The sequence below is a fragment of the Siphateles boraxobius genome, unplaced genomic scaffold (genome assembly GCF_051911475.1).
Source record: "Siphateles boraxobius isolate OS27281-9 unplaced genomic scaffold, OSU_SipBor_1 16, whole genome shotgun sequence".
Lineage (NCBI taxonomy): Eukaryota > Metazoa > Chordata > Actinopteri > Cypriniformes > Leuciscidae > Siphateles > Siphateles boraxobius.
The window spans coordinates 14,359,960-14,384,716 of record NW_027508766.1 but is presented as its reverse complement, the minus strand read 5'-3'; the positions used below and the strand labels follow the sequence as shown (position 1 = coordinate 14,384,716).

General features: G+C 39.7%; 3 protein-coding genes across 6 annotated transcripts in view; 2 read left to right on the top strand and 1 right to left on the bottom strand.

Annotated features, from left to right (window-relative positions):
* The window catches only part of skic3 (SKI3 subunit of superkiller complex), a 30,312-nt gene extending 21,929 nt beyond the window's left edge, over positions 1 to 8,383 (top strand). The window contains exons 37-41 of the mRNA XM_077231632.1: positions 4,721 to 4,885; positions 5,590 to 5,742; positions 6,697 to 6,827; positions 7,066 to 7,195; positions 7,495 to 8,383. Of these exons, the coding sequence (XP_077087747.1) occupies positions 4,721 to 4,885; positions 5,590 to 5,742; positions 6,697 to 6,827; positions 7,066 to 7,195; positions 7,495 to 7,572 (657 nt within the window). The 3' untranslated portion in view covers positions 7,573 to 8,383. The remainder of the gene's footprint in view (positions 1 to 4,720; positions 4,886 to 5,589; positions 5,743 to 6,696; positions 6,828 to 7,065; positions 7,196 to 7,494) is intronic.
* On the bottom strand, positions 7,791 to 18,876 carry fam81b (family with sequence similarity 81 member B). The gene is made up of 7 exons (XM_077231646.1): positions 18,583 to 18,876; positions 17,774 to 17,892; positions 15,856 to 15,985; positions 13,865 to 13,971; positions 10,332 to 10,464; positions 10,032 to 10,227; positions 7,791 to 8,899 (listed from the first exon to the last, which is right to left on the bottom strand). The coding sequence occupies exons 1-7, from the start codon at positions 18,778 to 18,780 to the stop codon at positions 8,766 to 8,768; spliced, it is 1,017 nt and encodes a 338-aa protein (XP_077087761.1). The 5' UTR covers positions 18,781 to 18,876; the 3' UTR covers positions 7,791 to 8,765.
* Positions 18,877 to 20,691: 1,815 nt separating this feature from the next.
* The window catches only part of mctp1a (multiple C2 domains, transmembrane 1a), a 213,682-nt gene continuing 209,616 nt past the window's right edge, over positions 20,692 to 24,757 (top strand). For 2 of the 4 annotated variants that reach the window (XM_077231636.1, XM_077231634.1), the window contains exon 1: positions 20,692 to 21,564. In XM_077231636.1, the coding sequence (XP_077087751.1) occupies positions 20,917 to 21,564 (648 nt within the window). In that variant the 5' untranslated portion in view covers positions 20,692 to 20,916. The remainder of the gene's footprint in view (positions 21,565 to 24,757) is intronic. The other 2 variants (XM_077231635.1, XM_077231633.1) reach the window with 1 other exon arrangement.

Genomic DNA, 24,757 nt, shown 5'->3' with positions numbered 1-24,757 from the left:
GAAGGCGGTACCTTTTCTATAGCCCCTTTGCACAGCAGCTTTGCTATTTCTGCGTGAAGTAGGTGTGCTACTTCCGCATTCACTATCGTCGCGGTCCGGGCTTGAAAGCGCGGGGGACGGCGAATGAATTGAAGTGTATAGCCCTGCTTTATTGTGCTCAACACCCATTCTGAAATCCCTGGGATAGTTTCCCACGCAGCTATGTGAGTCGCTAGGGGGGCGAATGGCCTCCGGGTTCAGACCGCCGCCATTTGCGGGCTTGTGAAACTGAACCGGAGCCGAAAGCGCGGTGCGCGCGCTCTCGGTTCTGGGCAATGGCTGCTCGCTGTAAAGCCGAAACCGGCTGATTTATGTGAGATGTCCCAATCATAAGGGATGGGGAACAGTCTTTTGTCATTTTTTTTTTACGCGCGAGCAGCGCTCCGGGCGGGAAAGCTTCCTGTAAGCGTGAGCGCGTGTGCGCGGGCACGAGACTTACAAGTGTATTTGATGCCCCGATCATAATGGATGGGGAGCGTTTTATTAATGCCCTGCGTTTTGTGATAACACTTAAACGCGCGGGCGGAGCCCGGGGGGAGGTTAGTGTTTAGCAAGCATGAACGCACTCAGGCGGGCACGAGACTTACATTCATAACCTGCTTTCTTTTGTGAAACTGACCCTGAGCCGAAAGCGCGGCGCGGGCGCTCTCGGTTCTGGGCGATGGCTGCTCGCTGAAAGCCGAGACCAGCTGATTTATATGAGATGTCCCAATCATAAGGGATGGGGAACATTCTTTTCTTTTCGTTTTTTATTTTTTTTTTTCACTTTTTGACGCGCGAGCAGCGCTCCGGGCTGAAAAGCTTCCTGTAAGCGTGAGCGCGGGCACGAGACTTACAAGTGTATTTGACGCCCCGATCATAATGGATGGGGAGCGTTTTATTAATGCCCTGCGTTTTGTGATAACACTTAAAACGCGCGGGCGGAGCCCGGGGGGAGGTTTGTGTTAGCAAGCGTGAACGCACTCTGGCGGGCACGAGACTTACATCCATAACCTGGTTTCTTTTGTGAAACTGACCCGGAGCCGAAAGCGCGGCGTGCGCGCTCTCGGTTCTGGGCAATGGCTGCTCGCTGAAAGCCGAGACCGGCTGATTTATGTGAGATGTCCCAATCATAAGGGATGGGGAACATTCTTTTTTCACTCTTTGACGCGCGAGCAGCGCTCCGGGCGGAAAAGCTTCCTGTAAGCGTGAGCGCGGGCACTAGACTTACAAGTGTATTTGACGCCCCGATCATAATGGATGGGGAGCGTTTTATTAATGCCTTGCGTTTTGTGATAACACTTAAACGCGCGGGCGGAGCCCGGGGGGAGGTTTGTGTTAGCAAGCGTGAACGCACTCTGGCGGGCACGAGACTTACATTCATAACCTGCTTTCTTGATCGTGTAACAGAGCGGGCAGATAGTGGGCACAGACTTGTGGACACATTTCTTACATTCAACACTCGAGCGGCTTTTCTGCGCTTCATGAGAGTGTGCTCTGCGAGGTTCGGAGTGCTTATGTGTAGTGGTGAACACTGGGGCGTGGGCACTTTCATTACACTTACAACACCGACGGCATGAGCCGGACCAGACATTAAATACTCTTTTTGAGATTTTTCTGGGTCGCCGTGAAAACGGCGTTTGTGTGCAGGCGAGAGGGTAAACAAACCGGCTCGTTGGCTGCTAATTGAACCACTGCAGTAGCCTGTTTGAAGGGGACTGACAGGGAATAAACTTAAACACGCACGTCTTTTCGGAGGCGATGTGTCTGTTAGTAAGTTAAGCGTGAGCGCTCGTGAGCGGGCACGTAACTTACATTCTTAATCTGACATTATACTCACTTGAGATTTCTCTGGGTCGCCGCGAGAACGGCGAATGTGTGCAGGCGAGCGGGTTGCATTACCGGCTCGTTGGCTGCCAAATACACCACTGCAGTAGCCTTATCTAAGGGGACTGACATGGCGAGACATTTCGACGGCGGCGCGCAAGCCCGTCCGGGTCATGCAGAGAGCTCGAGAGGGCTCTGCATGACGTGCGAACGGGGACGCGAGGGCGGGGTAGCTCTCTTGTAACGTAAAGAGAGCTAGCCGCGTGCTCGGTGGTCGAGCAGAACTGGAACAGTGTTTGTACGAGGGCGCGTGCACGAGTAGTGGGCACGGGACCTACATGTAACACAGATGATGCCCGTCCGGGTCATGCAGAGAGCTCGAGAGGGCTCTGCATGACGCGGGAACGGGGACACGAGGGCGGGGTAGCTCTCTTGTAACGTAAAGAGAGCTAGCCGCGTGCTCGTACGTGTCCCTCGGCCTCATTCTCAGATGCGACGGCAGTGAGGCTCGTGAGCGGCAGCTGCGCGTCGGTGAGGAGAGGCGGGGGGTGTTGAAGGCTTCGAGTCGAGCCCGCAGGGTCGACAGCGGAAGCGCTTCACAGCCGGAAGTGCGAGGCGTCTTAAAAAAGACACTCGCTGCTCTTTTAGAATAGTTTTAGAATAGGTTTTAGCAAGGTAAAGGATACGTCGCCGGATAGCGTAGCTCGCACGGATGGCTGAAGGTGGCGAAGACGGCCGGCTTCCTCAGCGCTCTCCTAAGCTGGCTGTCCGCTGTTCGACGGCGGCGGTGGCTTCTCTCAGATCCAGCGATGCAAAGAGCTCGCTGAAGAGACGAAAATCAGGGAAGTCAGCCTACAGCCCCTAGTGTTATACGCTAAGCCACGCCCATTCTGGCGGGCTGTGACGCTATGAAGGCGCGAGCGCCCTTCATTGGGCGTGACGTCACGCCGGGCTCACTGGTAGGCTGCAGCAGTTGCCCGCAGGGCAGCCAATGAGCACGCGAGATGGCCTGCTCTAGGTCTGCTAGCTGCTGCACTGCGTTGACAAGGAATACAAAATTAAGGATAATTTTTTGGCTTCAGTATCTCGAGAAGATGAATCTTTCCCGTAGCGTAAGCTAAACTTACGCAATACGAGAGAACCTCTCGTACGAGAACTTGAGAACCCTATTGTGAAATTTCGGCATAAATTTGACTGACTTTGAGATCGTTTCTTCTGAGCATGACACATTAATATATACATAATTGAATACGTATTGCAAAAGTAATTTTGTTGTGCTTAAAGTTTTGGACATAAAGTATAGAAAAATGCATTTAAAATGTTGTACACTCGTATGACTATATATGGTCATATTAGTGAGTAACCCTGAAAAGCACTTCTACATAAGAATACAATCACTGTGTTTGAATACTCCTACTTCCCTACTATATAGTAGGCAAAAAACAGTAGTATGTCAAAGTATGCATATTATTACAGTAGGCAAAAAGTACCCAGATTCTGAAGTGTGCATCTGAACACTATCCCGTGAAGCAACGCAACTGATGCTAGGTCAAGTGACAGTGACAACAGAGGAAAGTATGATTTTCATCATATTACCCTTAGTCATACTATATAAAACATACTTTTTTAACGGTCATAAAGTAACCAAACGTAGTACTTACTAGACTGTATGAAGACAGCATGAGACTGTGCCTGTGTTCTATATCGTTTAAAGGTGTTTGATTATGAATGTAATCCGGACATACTACATTGGTCATTTTGTTACTGTCATGTGACCTGCAGTTGTGTCACTTCATTGCCATTCACAACTCATGGGGCCTCATGGGACAGTAAAGTGTCCACTCCAAAGATGTGCACTCCAAAATCTCAACTGAGGTAGTAGGTCATCCAGGAACTTTTCACAACTCCTTTCACATACTGTTTTTTGCCTGCTATATGTAGTAGAGAAGGATGTGGTTTCAGATGCTGCCTGTGAGTTCATTAAAGTGATAGTTCACCCAATAATGAAAATTCTGTCGTTAATTACTCACCCTCGTGATGTTCCAAACCTGTAATACTTTCGTTCATCTTTGGAACACAAATGAAGATTACATTTTTGACATTTTTGATGAAATCTGAGTGATTTCTCTCCCTCCGTTGACAGCTATGAAACTACCACTTTGACGCTTCAAAAAGAGATCGTAAAACTAAACCATAAAAATTAAATGGTTTGGTGGAAATTTTCTGAAGAGACTTGATCGCTTTAGATGATGAATAGATTTAATGTAGGCTTTCATTCACATATAAACATTCATCAACTCACACACCAGTTGTGGTAAACAGAAACTCAAGCATGCTTGCTTGATGGTTCATTCTCATGTTATGCAGGCTGACATTTCAGCTTCCTCAAGAATCAATGAGGTTTGTTCTTGTGCGTCAAGCAGGTTCGGCCGAGTTTCTGTTTATGTTCGCTGATCAATGTTTTAATGTGAATAAAAGCCTAAATTAAACCAGTTTGTCATATAAAGCGATCGTGTCTCTTCAGAAAATTTGGACTTAATCGCTCAATTCATATGGATTAGTTTTATGATCTCTTTATGAACTTTTTGAAGCGTCAAAGCGGTAGTTGCTTGGCTGTCAATGGAGGGGACAGAAAGCTCTCAGATTTCATCAAAAAGATCCTCATTTGTGTTCCGAAGATGAACTAAAGGCTTGTGGATTTGGAACAACATGACTGAGTAATTAATGACAGATTTTTCATTTTTGGGTGAACTATCCCTTTAAAGCTGGTGGCGAGACACAGCCGGTTAGGAAGGTAAAGAACAAGTAAAACTTAAACATGTAATTACTTTGTGCACCTTTAACCGGTTTTTATACGTCCTTCTTCCCATCTCAGGTTCTGAGTGTATCTCCAGAGCATCCTGTGGTGTTCCTGATGTTGAGGCAGGTTCAGTGTGAGCGCCTTCTGCTGTCGGAGGCCGGTAACTGTGTTCCTCAAGCGGTGCTGGATCAGCTCAGTGCTGCTGTCATGGCCAACCTCACTTCTGTGTCCGCCTGGCACGTACGTACACACACTCACCATCTCACTAAAGAGAGCTTGGAGTCAGGTTGATTTTCAGTCAATATGAATCTTGCTGTATTTACTGTAGACATACGTCTTTCCTTGTAGATATTGGTATTTTGTTACCCTGAGGTCAGAAATTGACTTTAGGACCCAGCGGAACAGCTCATTTGCTTCATGTAGAGCTATAATGCCATCTAGTGGCAAGAGTCATGAAACGTCATGTTATATTATTTTTTTCCCACAAGACGTCGGCAAAGACACCCAATGTAAGATTTTGAGCTGAATTAAAAGGGTTATGCATGAAATTTTGAATATTTAGAATTTTAGTCGAAAGAATGTGAGGAATGTGGTTAAATTAATATTAATTTATTATTTATTGATCAAATCTAGTAATTAAAAGGTAAATGAAATAAAAAATGCCAATAAATCTCAAAAAACATTGCATTAAAAAATAGAAAAAAATTATCAAAATGAAATAAAATAAGCAAATTAAGAAGAAAGTTAAGTATAATTTTAGAGCTTCAGGTTATTTTGACCCGCGAGGGAAACGTTACAAAGTGCGAGGTAAGGATGAAGGTTAAATCATGCAGGAGATTTCGATTAAACTGACAAATGTTTGTGTCTGTGCATAGGAAGGTGGTTTAACGAGGTTTACACATGTGGCACTAGAGCGTTGTTGATTTGATGTCACTGTCTCTCAGTGGTTGGCAGAAGTGTACCGCTCTCAGGGTCTGCTGGCTCAGGCCTCTGTGGCTTATAGACAGAGTCTTCAGCTGGCGTCTCAGCTGGGTGATCACGGCGGGAAGACGAGCAGCCTGCTCCGACTAGCCCTGCTGGCACTCACGCCATGTTTGGTGAGTACCAGATTCGTCTTGTACAGGGATGTTGGAGGAAATGCATTTTTTCAGACACTTCTTACAATATATAGTGCTGACCAAATGACTGAGACCTTTTTTTCCTTTATTAACATGGAAGTAAACAGACAGATTTAAAACATTTAAATAATATAATAAAAATAATAATATAATTTGTAGTTTTTACTTATGAAATAATATATATATAATTTATAATATGCTGATTTCCTGCTCAAGAATAAATTTTTCTATTATTAGTGTTGAAAACAATTGTACTGCTTAATATTTTTGTGGAAACCGTGATACTTTTTTTCAGGATTCTTTAATTTGATGAATGGCTTTTATTTCAAATGGAAAGCTTTTGTTACAATTTAACACTTTTGATCAATTTACTTCTGCTAATTAATTTTTTTTTTAATTTATATAGAATGATTTTTTGTATTTTTAATAAATTTGGATACATTGTACAATATATTCCTGCTGTTTTCATTGTAACATTTTAAAATAGTTGCAAGTGTCTGACCACTAATGAAAAAGGACATTATTATTTTGGGCTAAGCCTCTTGCAGCGCCTTCAGGCGTCTTTCTTGCACATTTTTCCTCTTTCCTTCTGCTTCCTTTCTCTCCCTCTGTCATTGCCTTTTTGTCTATCCCCCTCCTCTCCATCTCTAACTGTCAGCTTATTGCCTTAATTTTAGCTGACTGCAGCTTTGCCTGTTAAATTGAATTAGACACTTTGTGGCCGGCCTTTCGTTACTTTTAATTAAAGTGTGTCAGCCTTCAGCGTATCCCAACTCGGTCATATATTAGTCTGAATTTTGCTGGCTAAAATGCATCTAAAATCCTTGTTTTTAATTACCAGTTCTATTCCAGACTGTTTATTGACCAAAACATTTTACAGTCCAAATAAATACTACAGTACATAAAGATATCTAATTGTACTTCTTACTACAGGCTGGTGTCTGTGTCTGTGAGTGGAAGGATCTGGTGTTGGAAGCCACTGCTGAAGTCTTAAAAATGGGCAACTCACCAGTAGCTTTGCTCTTCCAAGCCTTACTGCAGTTCTCCATAAAAATGGGCTCTAGGTAGGGCCTTACATAGAGTTTTTGTGAGCACAATAAAGGTGATGTAACCCTATATTCAATTAACATGTCAGATCAGTCCGACCTGTTCTGTGCCACACCTTTGTATTTCATTGTTTGCCTCATCTTGGCATTGCATTCTTATGTAGTCTATTTTAGTATGAAACCAATCTCCTTTATTCATGATGTTAGAGTTTAAATTGGATCAGGTTTAAATTGATCATGGCTGGTTCTTCCGCAGGGAAACCCGTCGCCTGTTGGAGAGGATTGTTTATGGTTCAGCCTCAGGCGGCTCTGAAACTATAGCGTCGGTGGCATGTTGGTACCTCCTGCGTCACCTGCACGCCAAAGATGACCTGGAGCTGATTGATGTGAGCAGTTACATCCACTCGCTCTACTTGAAAACATATGAGTTACACTGGCTGTGTTTCCTTAATCAGAGTCAATTGTAATCTCATCAAGCTTGCTGAAAATTCAGCTTTGAATATCTATTTAACCTAATATAGTTTTTCGTTATCCATTTATTAAATTATAATTTGTAATTGCTACAACGGTTATTGTAATTGTTTAAACGGTATCCTTCAGCCATCTAATGCAATTAATGAGATGAATGAACGAGCTTTGCTTTTAAGAATGGCATTGAATCTTTCTTTGTGTTTCGGTCTTGTAGACCCTGTTGTTGAAGGCTACAGCAGCAGGAGACAGCAGACTGGTGGATTTCCACGGACGCCTTTACCCATCCAGCTGAGACAGTAAACCATCCTCAGATTCCTCAGGAGACTTGCACTTCCTCATCGAACCATCAATGGCAGAGCCAGTTCTCCTTTATCTCCTACACACTCGGCAGTTTACTAACTGATCAATGTGTTTACAAATCTCAGTCTTTACATCACCAAGGACATTTTATTATGTATTCATATCACTGCTACGTTAACTTGTTTGAATGAATCTAAAAAAGACACTTAATCTATTTGAATGTCTCTTTAATTAGCTGTTTATGGTGTAACTGAATTAGCCTATGCTCATTGGATCACATTCAAATGGGTGTTGACACTTGAAAAATGGCATTAATGATTCATTATTATTTTTCTGTGCCTTCCTTCCAGCGACTGACTTTCTACATAATTATCATTGCCACAAGCCTCGGCTGACTCAAATATTATTGCCATTATGTAACTTAAAAGCACTTCTATCATGGTTCATCTCTGCAGGAGTGGCCATTGCTTATTGTAGCCACTATTAGGCACATTTGAAAACGCAGCAGTCGGATGTCTGCTCCTCAAATTGCGTTTATGGTCAGAGAAGTAAAAAATTCAAATGAATTGCTTTTCATCTGTCTACAGTTATCTTTGCCCTACAGAAGCACTAGCAGAATTAACCGACCTCTGTTTTCCCCACTGTCATTTCCATCTATGCAGAACTGAACTACAAAAAGCCATTGTGTCTCTAAAATATGAACGGATAAACATGTAGAGGGAAATAACAAAAATGGTTAATTGTGTTTGGTATATTAATGCTATGCAAGTATTAGTGGCTTCGAAAATGTAAATGAAAACAAAGAGATCTTGTTTGTTTATTCCAGCATCCGTCACAAACAATACCGGCCTGCGAACGTGCAGACAATCACAGAACAGGTCCTAATCTTTCAGGATTGAGCCACATGAGTATTGCGCATCTAATCTCTGATTTGCCATAATTGTACCTTGTTCGAATTTCATCAATCATGATTGTTCATTCAGAATATGAATTTAAAGTCTGGTCTAAAGAGATTTACAGGAAATGACCTCATGGAGACCGGCTAAATCCTTTTTTTTTAAATCTAGGAAACAAATGTACAGCTTATTTGATTGTATTGTCCATCTGCCCACATTCTGCTGAATCATACTTCGTGATCTCACACACAGGTTATATACTCCAGCATAAATGTAAAAAACAATCTAGTCAGAGCTCCTTTAGCTCCACCATGTTTCTCTGGATCTGTTTTATGTCTCTTTGCAGCTCTCCTTTGTCCAGCTTGGCTTTGGTGTCACCGATGTGTCTCAGAGATGCAATGGCATCATGAACCGCCTGAAACCCTGGCAAATGAAATAGAGGAGATCACCTTCACTTGTGGGAGCATTGACTCTGTGGCAGAAGTGTGTGTTAGATGTGTCATGTATAATGCATCACCTGCCCTCAGTCCATTATTGGAATCTCAAAGAGAATTTGAGAGCGCAAGTCATGTACTGTACCTTTTAAGCCTTTTCTTTGCTGTGTTTGTTTATTGGTCTTTTGTACAGAATGCCTGGAAATAGTCGACATGGTCTGTCAATCAGTAACATTTTGAAATTGGGCAGTTGGAAGGAAATCTAAACTAAATATCAAATATGCTAGGGTGAAATATACCCTGCAGGTTTAGTTTAGCAGACTTGCCTGTAATTTAAGCTACACGTAATACCAAAAGACTGATTCAGTCCGAATTTGAATCATACTTTCTATTTTCACTTCGATTTCTCAAGCAAACAGCAACAGGAGAGATAAATTGGGCCACTTGGTTTGGCGGGTATTGCATGTCAGGCAGCTAGAACACAATTTTTCTAATCTGTTGTTGAGAATATCAGCTAATGTTCTAGTTTACTAGTCAGATTTTGGCTTTCAGTGTTTTGTTGAACCAGAGGTCTGGATAGCGAGGCACCATACATGATGGAGTAAAATATGCCTATATTGTACTTAAGCTTCCAATATACACTAATTGGTAGTTCGGGGTCAGTAAAAAAATGTAAGGAGCTAATCAGCATTTTAGATTTATTTCTGAAGGATCATGTGATACTGAAGACTTGAGTAATGATGCTGAAAATTCAGCTTTGCCATCACAGGAATCAATTATATTTTAAAATATAATAAAATAGAAAATATTACTGTTTTTATTGTATTTTTGTTCAAAATTAGAATTGACTTTTTAAAAAAAATTCAATATGAATTAGCCAGTTCCAGAATATAATATTATAATAATTAAAATCTGAAGTTTGCGTTGGACTATCGTTGTTTTGGAATACAGTTTTTTTTTCCCTAGAAAGAGATTTTTTTTGTGTGTCTGTTTCATAATAGACTTCTTTCAAAAACATTACCAAACTCTTAACTTTTGAACAGCATGTGTAGGATACAGATTGATGTAGAAAGAGTTTATTGTGCATATATGTTTGTTTCATCCTCGTAGGTGAGACTCACCTGACTGGTACTCCCTCCTCATCTGCTCTAGCTCCTCTCTGAAGCTCTTCTCCAAAGTGTTAATCATGCTGTCAAGTTTACTCTCTGAATGTGTGGTCCTGTGAGCTGAACGCACCTTCTCCAGTTGTGCCTCAAACCTTTCCAGATGCCCAGAAAGAAGAATCATTTTCTCCTTTAGCCTGCGTTCCACTTCCAGCTAAGAACATATTTTGCACAGATATCATATATACTGTACAGTATGTATGTGTGTGTATATATATGGCCATTCATTTTGAGTTTGAGACCCATTCACATGTTTACCACTCTGTCCTGGAGCAGTGTGTGCAGCTGGCTGCTCTGTGTGTGTGATTGAACTGTGGTTTTCATCTGCTCCTCTGCCCACTTCTTCAGTCTCACTGTCTGCTCCTCCATCTCCATCAGACTACTAGATGTTCTGCATAAACATACACATGCTAAATTACATACTACAGTTACAATATTCTCCCATTGTAGTAAAGGTATTCTGATTATTATGTAGTAAAGAGGCCATATTATGCCCTTTTACAAAGTCTTGATTTTGTTTTTGGTCTCTAGAATAGGTTTTTATGCTTTAATATTCAAAAAACATGATTTTTCACATATTTTACATAGTTGCAGCACCTGTCTTCCCAGTCTGTAATGTTCTGATTAGGCTACTTCCTGTCTGTGTGAAGCTTCTCGTTACGAAAACCACAATGTGCTCTGATTGATCGGATGGATCATTGTGTTTTGATTGGTTAACGGCTTTGAACATATTTCGCAAATGTTACACCCCTTACCAAAACCACGAGTTTCAACCGGTTTCAACTCAACACTACTCAACCAGGCATTTTTTCCTTCCTTTTTCAACCCCCCTTTTTTCCTTTTTCTTTTTTTGCTTATGTATGGGGAATACATTTTTTAAATGTGAAATATTGTGACATGTATGTACCTGGAAGCTTTACCCACATTGGGGTTTGGAAAATGGATGGATGAATGATTCAGCTGCAGGCGTATTTCTACTACTAGCCAGACGCTCGAATTCATTTAGCACTACCCTCACAGTGCATTATGGGTATTCTCTAACCATTGAATGTACATTGGAGGTGCTTCTCAATACTCAAATTGATGCTTCCTTGTTTCCTTATTCCTCCGTCCTCCAGCCTGTGACCAGGAAACCGAATGAATTCAGCCATCTTGAAGAATATCTCAATTCTCTAATTGCACAGCGAGGAACGAGGAGTGAGGAAGCTTCCAGAGGAGATATGAGTGAGGTTGCACAGGTGTATCTTATGCGGAAGTCTTTAAACCTGATGCACGTATAAATTCTCCTCCCCCTTCACTGTGCCTTCACTATCTGTCACAATAATTTAAATTGATCTTTTACCTTTGCAGTTTAAATAAACCATATCACATATATTAACAGGGTATCTTGCTTTATTTTTTATTATTTATTAATGTCTTTACCAAACTTGAACAACATAAGGACAGATCCTTTGAGAGCTGCTGATGACCCTTTGAAGTGACACTCGAGTGATCAAGAATATTCCAATATACAAATAAGCTTTCCATCGATTCCTCCATCCTCATTTTCTTTAATTGCAGCCTTCCCTCGCATCCTAGGGGCGAAACTGAGACGTGAGGAAAGGAAACGAGGATGCACAAATAAGAAATGAGAAGCACCCTAGTTGTACGCTTTTTATTCCGGTGTATTATGGGACTGAATGAGTGCACTCCATAATGTCCACTATGGTTTTGGACAGCATTAAAAGTGCTGTCCCCTCAATTAGTGCCATATTTAAGGGTGTAGATGGCGATTTCAGACACAGCCAAGGTGTTTTAGATAATTCAGAGAAAATGCTTACTGATACAGAATAACTCATTTTGGAGTGGACTCAAGACTCAAGGTTTGCATCTTTGCTTTGTATCATTGATTACAATTTGTCTTATCCAAAACAATTGTTTGTTTTTACTTAGCTAATGCTGGGCCATTTTAAATAGCCTACAGATATGCTGTGGTGGATGTTTTTGTTGTTGTTTTTAAATAGCATGTCATATCTTCAAAAAGGTATTTGTGTCATTGTGTCTAATAGACATCACATTTGGGCTCGTGCTATAGTTCCCGTCTTTCTCAATGTGTTTATTTTTCTTTGGCCCATATGCTTCTCTTCATGAGTCACTGTAAGCTATCTTGACTCACCACTATTACATAACAGCCCAGGCATAGGCAGCCAATTGCTTGGATTCTGTCACACCATGGGCATCATGGGTAAGGCTCCATTTCAGCTGCCATCTGTGCTCCACACTGGGGACAGGAGCTAATATTGTCAAAGAAATGGTGAGCATCACCTTGCACAAGTCATGATGCTCATGTGGCAGCACATAGACTGGCATAGGCACTATTTGGAGGCGTATCTGGTGAGTCACTGGCACATTACTAGTTCCCTATTTACATCAGTCTCAGAACAAATCCACCTGACAGCAGATTCGAGCAGTGGGCCGTGGTAAAGCGTTGCAATAACTGATGTCAGGGCTGTCAATACCTTCACGAGTGCCCTTCACATACAACATTTTATTAAAAGAAACTAGGGGCCTAGAATAGAATGGATTTCTGCAACAGGTCTGATTACTTGTTTCTTTAATCAATTAAATCTTTGCACTCCAGCAGCACAAACCAGACTGAAAACACATCTGGCAAGCAAAAAACAAATCAATTAAATTCATGCTTCAGCATATTCCAACTAGGCATATCGCATTCGGTTAAGAGACATGCAAGAATAAATGGTGTTTGGCCTTTTTCGCTTCTCTTCTTTTTTTCCTTTTATTTGATTGAATCTTTTCTTTTATCACTGAATACAAATAAACCCTAACAACATTCCCATTGAAGTATATATTTACAGTTCTTAAAGATATACTTCAAAAACGATATTTAATTTCAATCAAAAAGATCTTTGTACAGTATGTATACAATGAATAAAAATAAATGAACAATTGGTTCCTTGTCATTTTACAAAAGTGACAAGGTGAATCGATGTTTAAAGGTGCTCAAAGCGATGTCACGCGTTTTTTAGGCCAAAACATTTTTTGTCACATACAACAAACATCTGCTCACTATCGGCTAGCTGCCTGTCCCCTGAACACACTGTAAAAAAACACGGTCTCTGCAGACATCCCAGACTCCACAAACGGCAACAAAAACAAACTGGGCTTACCCGCACCACGAAACATAACAAACTGTTCCAGCCAATAACCAATAAGGGTTTGGGGGTGGGGTTTGGGGGGTTAGTGCGCTGATGAGGAGGAGGGAGGGTCTAGCTAGCCTTCGTTTTGTTTGACAATAGAGCACCTTTAATTCAGAATGCTCTGGCAAATGTTTTACAGCCAGGATATATTCTATGTAGGCCTATGATTTTAGTTTAAAACTTGCTTTGATATAGAATTTATCTACTGTCATCCAGACATTCCGCCATTTCAAATCTCCAAACACTGAACACACACACATAAAAACAATGTAATCTAGTTTTTGATGTAAATAATTAAAATTTTGTATTATGCTGTGCATTCATTGTCAATAGCATTTGGCATTACTGACACTGGTTGAGTGAATGATTCAATGACTCATGTGAAGACAAAAAGCGTAATTATATATGTATATATATATATATATATATATATATATCCTTTAAATATTTTAGTATCATTATTTAATAATTAGGCAATATTGTTATATAGTATCCTTTATATATAAATATATCATTTTAGTTTATATTTTAGCAGGAACTCTTAAAATAAACTCAACTGTCTGAGTATTCAGAAGTGACTTTATTTGCTCTTACTTTACATCCAGTTGTTGTATCTCCTTCTGTAAATCTCCAATGGCGTTTCTCTGAGAGATGAACTTCTCTGACATTGACATCTGCAGTTTTCCTACATCATGAGACAGCTAGCAAATGACAAGACATTATAAAGCGTACCTCTCATCACGCTCACTTCACATAGTTTTCATTGTCCTTCTAATGGTCCAAACTATATCAAACTCAGCTGAATCAATAACCTTGGGCAGATTATCCCCAAATGTAGCATTCCGAAACCAGCTATCAAATAAAAAATAATAATAAAAAACTACATTTTTCCAACAAATGTAAATTGGTTAACAAAGAATGTGTATTGGCATGTTTGACATCAGCATGCATAGCAAGCTGGGGTTCCTATGTATTTCACATGGCTGTCCTCGTAAACTTATATTTTCAATTACCTTAATGGTGTCTGGTGACCACTACCCAGAGCTAATGCACTGCAATCACTGAGATTTACGGTTATCACACAGTCACCATGCAAGGACAGTTTATATAGATGACAATGCTGCATTTCCAGTGTAAGAGAGGTGTGGGCCAAAGCTGATGCATTTTCAAATCTAATGCACATGCTGGCATGGTCACAACATTTATTTATACCATGTAAGTTGAGGAAAACATGTTGACATGCCAAATATAAGAACCATCCCAGCTAATAAAAATATGTTCTAAGAATGTTATGCTAATGTTATTTCTGTATGTTCTCAGAACGTCAGAACGTCCAGTTTTTAAAGACTGAATTTTTTTTTTTTTTTTTTGAAGGTTAAGGGAACATTCCATTTTTATCATTTTGCAAACATTATGGTAATCTTACTTTTGAAAGTTTTCTGAACATTCTGAAACAAGTAGTAACATTTAAAAAACGGAAATCCCCCCACAAAAAGAAAAAAAAGAACATTATTAAAGACCAGAAAACTCTGAATGAACATTCTATTAGTTCTAAAGGTATAGTTCACCCAAAAATGACAATTCTGTCAGTATTTACTCACCCTCATGTTGTTCCAACCCCGTAAGACCTTCGTTCATCTTCGGAACACGAATTAAGATATTTTTGATGAAATCTGAGAGCTCGATCACTCCTCGTCCATAGGCTTCTTGAGGGATTGAAACTTGCCGGCTTCGAAAAGTTATTAAAGACATCATTAAAATTGTCCAAGTGACTACAGTGGCTCAATATTAAGTTTATCAAGCAACGAGAATACAACGAGCTCACTATTGGCCGACGCTGGTGATGTGGGTGATGCGTGTGATGTAAAACAACAGATCATACGCTGTTAAACTAGTGAACTGACTCGAGGCCCACAGAGAAGGAAATGAATAGTTGAAATACATTTTTTTTTTTGCGCACAAAAAGTATTCTCGTCGTTTGATAAACTTAAGATTGAGCCACTGTAGTCACTTGGACAATTTTAATGATGTCTTTAATAACTTTTCGAGGTCGGCAAGTTCAATCCCTCAAGAAGCCTATGGACGAGTATGGAGGAGTGATCCAGCTCTTAGATTTCATCAAAAATATCTTAATTCGTGTTCCGAAGATGAACGAAAGTCTTACGGGGTTGGAACAACATGAGGGTGAGTAAATACTGACAGAATTTTCATTTTTGGGTGAACTATACCTTTAACTTGAAGTTGTTCATAATCTTGAGAGAACCTTGTTAGAAGGTTAGCCAAAGATCTGAGAACGTTTCCTGTTTAGTGGGATGGTATTACCATATATTTTTTGAATATTTATCATGGTGATACAGTACTATGTAATATAATGGTAGCCTATCATTGAAGGCGCATTAAAAATGCAAGTGAAAATGACACAGGGAACACTCTTCAATGCTGTAATAAAGATACTTTAGAAACAGTGGTTTGTTTTTGTTTTGCGCAATGTAGATGTTGAAACGAATGCCTTTGAGTGAATACATATTGGTAATTCAATCTAAGCAATCACATGCTCTTTAATGGGCTAGTCATTGACGTCTCACCTTGAGCTCCATGTCTCTCAGCTTCAGCTCTAGCACAGAGCGTAACTCACTCACTTCCTGTTGGAGTTTCAGAATGTCCCGCCCTCCAGTGACAACATCAGATGACAGTTTAGCAATGCTAGCATCACATCTAAGGCAAAAGAAAATTCAGACAACAATAAGTATCTCATCTGTTCCGGAGGGTTGGTTTTACTGATACCCTCACCGGCAACTTTATTGTTAGTACCGGATTGGACTCCCTTTTGGCTTCAGAACTGCCTTAATTCTTTCTTGCTTAGATTCAGCAAGGTACTGGAAACATTCCTCAGAGATGATTTTGATGTTGGTCCACATTGATATGACTGCATCATGAATTTGTGTTCTTTTGAGTTACTGTTGCCTTTCTGTCAGCTTGAACCATTCTGGCCTCTGACCTCTGTCATCAACAAGGCATTTTCACCTAAAGAACTGTCTATCCAAAATCAGTTTGCTAAGGTATCTTCGTGTGCAAACAAAGTCATTGCCTGATAGGGCAGTGAGGCATCAAGTCAGCTAAGCTAAGCCCATGCCTACATGCCTAAATTGCCATGTGATTGGCTGATTAGATATTTGTGTTAACAGAGATGAGCAGATGAGCGGGCGTACCTTCTAAAAAGGTTGGGGAGTTTATATCAGAAGAACAATCTATAATTTTGCCAGCATTTTTTATCTGAAAATTAACTTAATTTTATTTATTTTTTTTGCTATTGGCTGCCATGCTACTTTTAAAGTAGAATTGCTATATACTGCTACGTATTGCTATAATAAATATTTTTCATGGATTTTCAAATTACAGTCTGTGGTTGTCTCCTAATTAAACCCTGAAAAAAAAAACACTTAATAAAGATCCTTTTTGTGTTTCACTTTTTTGCAACTGGAAAAATCTCTACTCTAATCTCTGCTGCATTATGAAGCAATAACATCCTTAGTTTCATGATCATAAGAGAGTTCATTCTCAAAAATAAAATATGTATACATTCAAATTATATTCATTCTACTAAAACCTTTTTTTTGTATACTAAAGTTTAAGGTTTTAAAACTAAGGAGACTTACTACTAAGGAATTATGAAAATAATATAAAATGTTTCCATTCAAATCTTTCCCCATATAAATACAATAAAATAATGTAGCAATTATGGAACTGTAGGTTGTAGTTTTACTCTTTGTTATAAAAAATATATATAATAAAATTAATATTTTATCTTATCCTTCTAAAAGTGATGACAGCATCTGCCACTGCAACAAGGACTCAGAAGATGGCAAATGGGGAAATAATCTGATTGGCCACAAATCTTGTTTGTGCACTGCAGGCAAGAGTAATTTAGATGTCTTTCATTCCACAATGATGAACTAATGAATACATAATGTGTGAAGGGTTGTATATGGCTTATAGAGAGGAATCATAGGTCGTGCAGTCAGCAAACATCTCATTTCATCTCATCAAGCTCAGTCTACTGTGTCTATGCCTGTAAGGCACCACTGACCCTCTGCACTCTTTCTCTTTCCACATTCATTTCATATAAATATCAGGCTTTTTCGAATACACAAATGCCAAGAAGACATTTGTCTAATAAGTCCACTAAGCTGGATGTTTGGAAATATGCATTCCCTTACACGAGTGAACATTTCATTTTCAACCTTGTTGTTATAAAATGGCATTGGCAACACAATCACAATCATTCATGAATTGCACCGATAGTGTAGTGAAATAGTAGCTCTTGTAGAGTTTGAGTTAATGCTGCTCATATTTATAATGAACTTCAGGGAAAATAAAAAGGAGACATATTCCAAAACATTATGAAATTCATATTCATTTTTCAAAATAAAATAAAAGCATTTTCACTAGTGATCTAAACATTTTGGAGCTCTGTATGAATAAAATCTTGGTGTAATTGGTGACCTTGCCACTCTGCCTCTGAGATCTCCAATACCCATCATGTTCTTGTGATCCAAGCTCTTCACTGCAAAAGTCGTCCCTGCAGCAAGGTTGTCTCTCTCAATAATCTGGGTTTCCAGCACCTGGGGAGACAGAAGATTGTTCTGTCCTTGCGGTCATACAACAGTTACAGTGTGATTGCCCATATCAGCAGTCACTCACCGCTATCACAGTTTGACAGACTTCAGTCATTTTCCATAATAACGCAGGAGTAATTATGAAGGATGTTTTTTTTTCTCCAATCGTTTCTGAATTGGAAAACATACCTCGAGTGTATTCACTTTTTGTAATTTTAGAGGGAAAGCCAGAAGTGGTTTAGCCTACATCATTAGGCCTAGCAGTGATTCCTAATGTCTTTCCGTTGCTAATCAAGCCTGGTTACATCATCACTCTTCAGGGACAAAAAAAATCCCTCATTCTGGCTGTAGTGACTGATGGGCTTTGATTTATTTTATTCATTCATTTTTTATCCACATATTCTGCATAATACATCCCATCAGGTAATGGCTCTGCTGGCATGTTCTCTGAAACTGTACCTCGCTCATCAAGCACTGTTAAATTTTTGCTTTCAGATTAAAAATAAATGTAAAACTTTGAGATGCATTGATCAGATGTTATTGATCTAACAATCCATCAATTTGATTATTCTGGACCTTTCTGGGAAAGATAGAAGAAAACATCAGGGGACTTTTATTCACTCATAGAAAAATGATTAATTCCCATTTTATGCATGTATATATAATATAATGTCACTGTAAAACTTATTTCCGTACCTGGATGTCTGTGCTGAGCTGTTTGACAATATGAGTTATGATCTGAATGTGGTTCTCCAGTAGTTTTCTAGCAGACGACTCCATCAGGACTGAACCCTGAGCTGCACGTATACCAGTCACCACATCGTCCCTGATCTTCACGGCTTCTTCTAGTAGAGTTCTTATAGTGCGTTCCTGATTGGTCATGCGGCTCTCCATATGTCTGTCTCAAAACACAATTAAATAACTAGAACTCTTTTGTCAGAGCCTCATCTTTTTTTTAAAATTGCCTTTGAACATTAACAGCCAAACCCACAGATTATTAAAGTAAAGTAATCTGGCAAAAGGCACAAGTTGGTCTATGATATATTTTTGAAAAGACTAACTCTTCATCAAAGGCAAACAGGCTGTTACAGCCCATTACAATAGAATGTGAACTTATTTGATGTAACTTCATATTGTAAAATATTGTAATTAGTGAATATCCATCCATCATTCATTCTCCAAACTGCTTAATCCTTTGCTGGGGATGCTGGGGCCTGCAGCGTCTCGGGACACCCTGTACAGACGGCCAGTCCATCACAGGTAATTAGTAAATAGAATCTGAGAATGCTTTACTTTGTAAAAGAAACGACAGGACAGAGCCATATTGTCAAAATGAAGCTGAATCCAATGCCTTTGAATGGAAGAATTCAGAGGTGTTCTCCTGGTGGTTTTCTCCTACATTGCATTATAGTGAGCATAACTCAAGGGCTCCAGGAAACTACATCACCTATTGATTATCTGCCTCTGAGTACTGATTCACCTTTGATGAATGATGAATACCTTACCTTCATTCACTTAACAGAGATGAATCGCTTTGATTGAGCACTTACAGTTTTAATAGGCATTCATCATAGCCACAATGACCACAGGAAGAGAGAGGTGATACTTTATTGCAGTTAAAATGTGTTTGTATATATGTATGTATATATGTGGGTGTGTGAGTTACACATATAAAATAATATATTGCAAAGTAAAGTTGAGATCTTTACTTACCTGCTGTGAAGTGTTTCCCTGTAGTGTGCGGTATGTTTCTTGGTTTGTTTAGTCTGATCTCTTAGCTACCAAATGGCATGTTCTGACAGGGGTGTATCATTCTGTACAGACAATTAGTGAATATGGTATTTTATTAACTTTATACTTGTCTTAATATAATGGTATACTGCGAAGGCTAACAGCTTTAGGATGATGGGCTTAAAATGGTTGATCATACTATAATTTGACAAGAAGCATAATAAAGTATTGAGATATTGGCCAGACATCTCAGTCTACTCATTAATTCTCATGAGCTTTTCTGACCAGTAATGATTTCCCTTCTGTGATTTGAAACACATCTATTATAGAATATTAAATGTACTCAGCAACCTTCAAAGCTGAGTGGTGATATGGTCTCATTATGGGAATTTTTAAAGTAATGTCTTAATGTAGGTTATATTGTTAGCTGTGTGTAAAAATAAAACAATGAAAAAAGAACACACACACACACACACACACACACACACACACACACACACACACACACACACACACACACACACACACACACACACACACACACACACACACACACACAGAGAGAGAGACACAGAGACACACACACATCATAGCCTGTAGTTTACAGCAACTACAACCTTCATATAATTAAATATTCATATTCAATTTCTACAATCTTTAAAATGACACATGAGTGGGTTTTATTGTGGGTGGTATTATCTTGGCTTTGATTTTCACTTTTAAATCAATAGCATGGCTGTTTACACCGCATAGCTATGTAAGTAATTTTAAAAATAATCTAAAAATAGGCCTACCACAGTTAAAACCTGTTAACTGAATAACTCTGTCCTAAAGTCATCATACATTCTTCTAGTGTGCACCTGTATTATTATCAGCACGTTTTACAGCAACAAACACTATTTAAATAGCTCAAATGGCTTGTTAACGCCATGTAATAAAATGACATGATGTGCAGTAAAATATACACTCACCAAAACCTTATAATTACGGACATTCACCAGAGGGAGGCGTATCTTTCTTTTCTGCAATTATGTATTAGTGTATGCCCTCAACTGGCTTTTTCATAGGTTACTCAGATCATTAAGTCATTAAAGAGTGAAGCAGATGCATTTCACACTCACGTTTATTTCACAGGTAACCCTTGCTGGGCAACTCTTCCTTGTTCATATTTTAACTTGTTTTCTCCTACTGGGCTTTTTTAATTATTTTTTTAAATTGGTTTTAGTTAAGACTTCAATGTTAAGGTGCTTTAAAAGACCCCCTGAATAATGTCACTAGCATATTGACCAGATAAAGTGAATGTGTTGTAAGTGCCGGAGTGTCATTTACGATCAAGAGCACGCGCTGCTGCGCGCTCGCCCGCGCGTTTCAGTGTCACTGGCGCTCCGCGCGCTGAAAGCCTGCTGCTGCTGCTTCTGCTGCTGCTGGACGGGGACTATGGAGGAGAAACACACGGATGAGAGCGACAAAGACCCGCAATCAGCGTCTTACCAGAGAAGAATGTGGAGGAATTTCCAAGAGAAGACCAAACCGTTTTTGAGCCCCAAACTGGGGTCCGAACGACGCAGCGGGGATAGTAAAAAGGAAAGCGGGTTATGGATGTTTAAAAGAAAGAAAAAACAGGTCCTGGACCGGATCTTCTCGTCCTCGCAGCCCAATCTGTCCTCAACGCCACCGTCTTTAGTAGGCGACAGTACCCTGTGCGAGCAGCCGGACTCCAGCGCCAGGAAAGGGCTCGGGATCTCACCGCTGGCCGTAGCTGATGGAGCATCAGTCAGTAAACCCGAGATTTCCGTATCCGCGCACGGGAGCCCGAAGCTGCTGGTGGCTCATCTGGCGATGTCCCAGCAGAAGAGCTCGTCCTTGGGCTCGACGTGCTTCGAGAAGCTGGTGGTAGATTCGGCAGCATCCAGTGACGATGAGCTTGCTAAAAACGCCGGTGACCTGGTAAGAGTGCAGAGTGATTACTGATCAGAATACTGACCAGAAAGTGACCGGAGTATGGTTTTTGCATCGTAAGAAATTATGTTATTTTTACATTCCTTCCCATTTTGCCACTTTTATCACACATTTATCCGGACTGTCTCCTCATTAACTGGCTCGAAAACTGAATAGCTATTTTGTTGTTATTTTCCCATGTGGGGTATTTAGACAACAAAAAGCATTTTGACTGATCTGCCATTGTGTGGTGCTGCCGATTCACCTCTTGTGTACTCTCTTGTTTGCACTAACTTTATTCAAAATATCTACCGTGCCGTACCGCTCAGTGGAAACAAGCCATAAATGTTTCACATTACCCGGCGTAATGGGACATTCAGTGGCCCCAAATAGTATTTGAACACTTAAGCCACACTTCAGTGTCTCTGTTTCAGATAACATAACAAACCAATGGCATCTGCAAACAAACAATGCTAGAGTTTTACTCAAAACTATCTTCTCTTGTCTCAGCCATTTTTGCAATTAGGCTACTTTATAACTGTTGTCAATGTGATTTGTGTTGCGGCTGCATGAAGTCATTTCCTCTCAAGTTCACTTAGTGAACTTTAGAGTGACCACAGGTGGAGTTCATCACGTTAGGATTCCCACAATACGTTTCCATGACTTTTACATGATTTTGCCAGTTGTTCCTTATAAATATTGGATAAGGGTTTTCAAAGATTGTTTGATAACTTTAATTTTTTTAATCAACTTGGATGTTTAAGTCATTTCAAATTAAATCGCATAAAACTGACTTAAGAAAATGTTTTGAATCTTGTATAACATAAAAAAGTAGAAATTTTTTAAACTTATTTTGATGAGTTAAATCAATGTAAAAACACATGTTGTTCTAACATTGATAATATAATTTTTTACTGTGCACAATCACAATTTCTAGCTAATTAAATAAATTTAGAGCTGAGCATGAGGAATTTTCATTTTCAAAATAGGCTACTTAATGTAATCTTAATTTTGACAGCATATCTGTTAACAAATTTTTTTTGTTAATTTCTTTGTTTTAAAAGTCTGTTTGTTCCATCTTTCTTTAAAATAAATGTCAGTTGGTTGATATTTTTCTAATGCAATGCCATTCACACATTTTTAGGTGACTTAGGTGTCCCAAACGTTACTGTGGGGGCCCTGTATATCATACATGCTCTACAGAAATTATTTTACATCATGCATCTCTCTGTACCATATTAATGCACTAATGCAACCATGCTTTTCATAAAATGCAGTCATGACATCTTATGATATCTGTCCCACAAGAAGATTTTTCATAGTCACAAAGTTTTTCATTGTCTTAGTAGCCCTTAAAGGTTCTCTAAGCGATGTCACACGCTTTTTAGGCCAAAACATTTTCTGTCACATACAGCAAACATCTCCTCAATATCTTTTAGCTGCATGTCCCCTGAAAACACTGTAAAAAAAACACGGTCTCTGCAGACATCCCAGACTCCACAAACGGCAACAAAAACAAACGGGCTAACCCGCACCACGAAACATAACAAACTGTTCCAGCCAATAACCGACAAGAAGGATTTGGGGGTGGGGTTTGGGGGGTTAGTGCGCGGATGAGGAGGAGGGAGGGTCTAGCTAGCCTCCGTTTTGTTTGACAATACTACGAACGTCAACAAGAAGTGACGTCACCCAACATCGCTTAGAGCACCTTTAACTGGTGACATGTAGCAGCTCTTGTGGTTTTCACACTTAAAATGTCCCAGATATCTGAAATGACACATAGCTATGACTTAATGAAGATGATAAATGCAACAAAAAGCAAACTTATCAGCTAACTGTGCGTTCACACCGCCGCCGGCGAGAGCGTCAAAGTGGCCGGAAGTCATTAATTTTCAATGAGAGCCGGCGGCGAGCTCTGGCGAGAGCGGCGTGGCGTGTCTTGGACGGTGAGAGCGGCGAGGAGAGTTGAAGTCAGGTCAATTTTATGGTATTAAGCAATGACGCGGTTCGGCGGCAACCAATCGGAATATAGAAGTGCTCCGTTTGAGAGGAGTCCAGAGAACGCAGTCCTGTAAACTTTGGTTCCGACCACATTAGTTCCCAAGCAAAATTGAGGAGGTTGATCATTTGAATTTGATAAGAAGGAGCAACACTATTTATAGGCAATATTTTCGCGCTAGAACGCTTGTTTTTCAGCGGGAATGTAAATTATAATAGCACTTAACCATGAACACAAAAGCCACACCACACAAATGGCTTTTCATTTGTTTATTTCATTAGCAAACATGTCACTATAATTGTTAAGTTTTTTCCATCGATCAATTTTCTGCAAAAATAACGATCGACATGATTGATGCTTTGTGGCCCCTTTAAATACAGTTGTAAAAATGACCACGCGTTCAATCTACATCAGAGCATCAGAGCGTCCACGAATCTTTCCACGGCGTCGCTGGCAGGGCGGGAAGAGCGAATTTTGCCGCTCTCGCCGGCGGCGGTGTGAACGTACAGTAAGTCTTATCTTAGTGACAATAAGCTAAAACTATAAGATTTTGAGTAAAAACTGCTGCTTTTTTTTTACGGAGAGAACTGTCCAAAGACACACTGAATATTTTAATCAGGAAGTATGAGCTCAGTGGCCTAAACAGGACTTTATAAAGATAATTTTATTCAGGTTTATGTTATTTCCCCCCAACGCATTGTAATTTAGTTTAATTCATCTATCAGACAATGAAAATGCAATAGAAACCAATACTCCATTTTAGAGCAATTCCTTTATCAACAGTACCATTTGGAGTTTTCACTTTCAAATGGACCTTGTAGCAAATAAGATCCTGTTTTTTAGGCTATATCAGTTCATTATTTTATGAACCTGCTGACAACATTATTCCCTTCATTTAATTATTTTATGAATCCCCATTGGTCATGTTGAAAATGAACAGACAGCAAGATCAGTTGTTGAATATACAAAAGTTTAGATTTTTGTTGAGAATATTCATGTAATGCTGCAGAAAGACTAACATTAATATACAGTTGTAATCAAAATGATTCAACCCCCATTGCTGTTTGCAATGAACTTCTTTTAATGACTTCTGCAGTCTCAAAATTATTCAACCCCTTCATTTCAAGCATCTTTAGTAGAACACATTTTTGCTGTTATGACCTGCTGCAAACGAGATGTGTAACCAGACATCAGCTTCTTGCA

What these genes read in the sequence shown, in the direction of transcription:
- fam81b (XM_077231646.1), bottom strand. Translation starts at nt 18,780, where the DNA reads ATGGAGAGCCGCATGACCAATCAGGAACGCACTATAAGAACTCTACTA. An exon ending in ATACAACAACTGGATGTAAA is followed by an intron (nt 10,465 to 13,864) that starts GTAAGAGCAAAT and finishes ATGTTTATGCAG; the next exon opens with AACATCTAGTAGTCTGATGG. An exon ending in GAGGAGGGAGTACCAGTCAG is followed by an intron (nt 8,900 to 10,031) that starts GTGAGTCTCACC and finishes TTCATTTGCCAG; the next exon opens with GGTTTCAGGCGGTTCATGAT.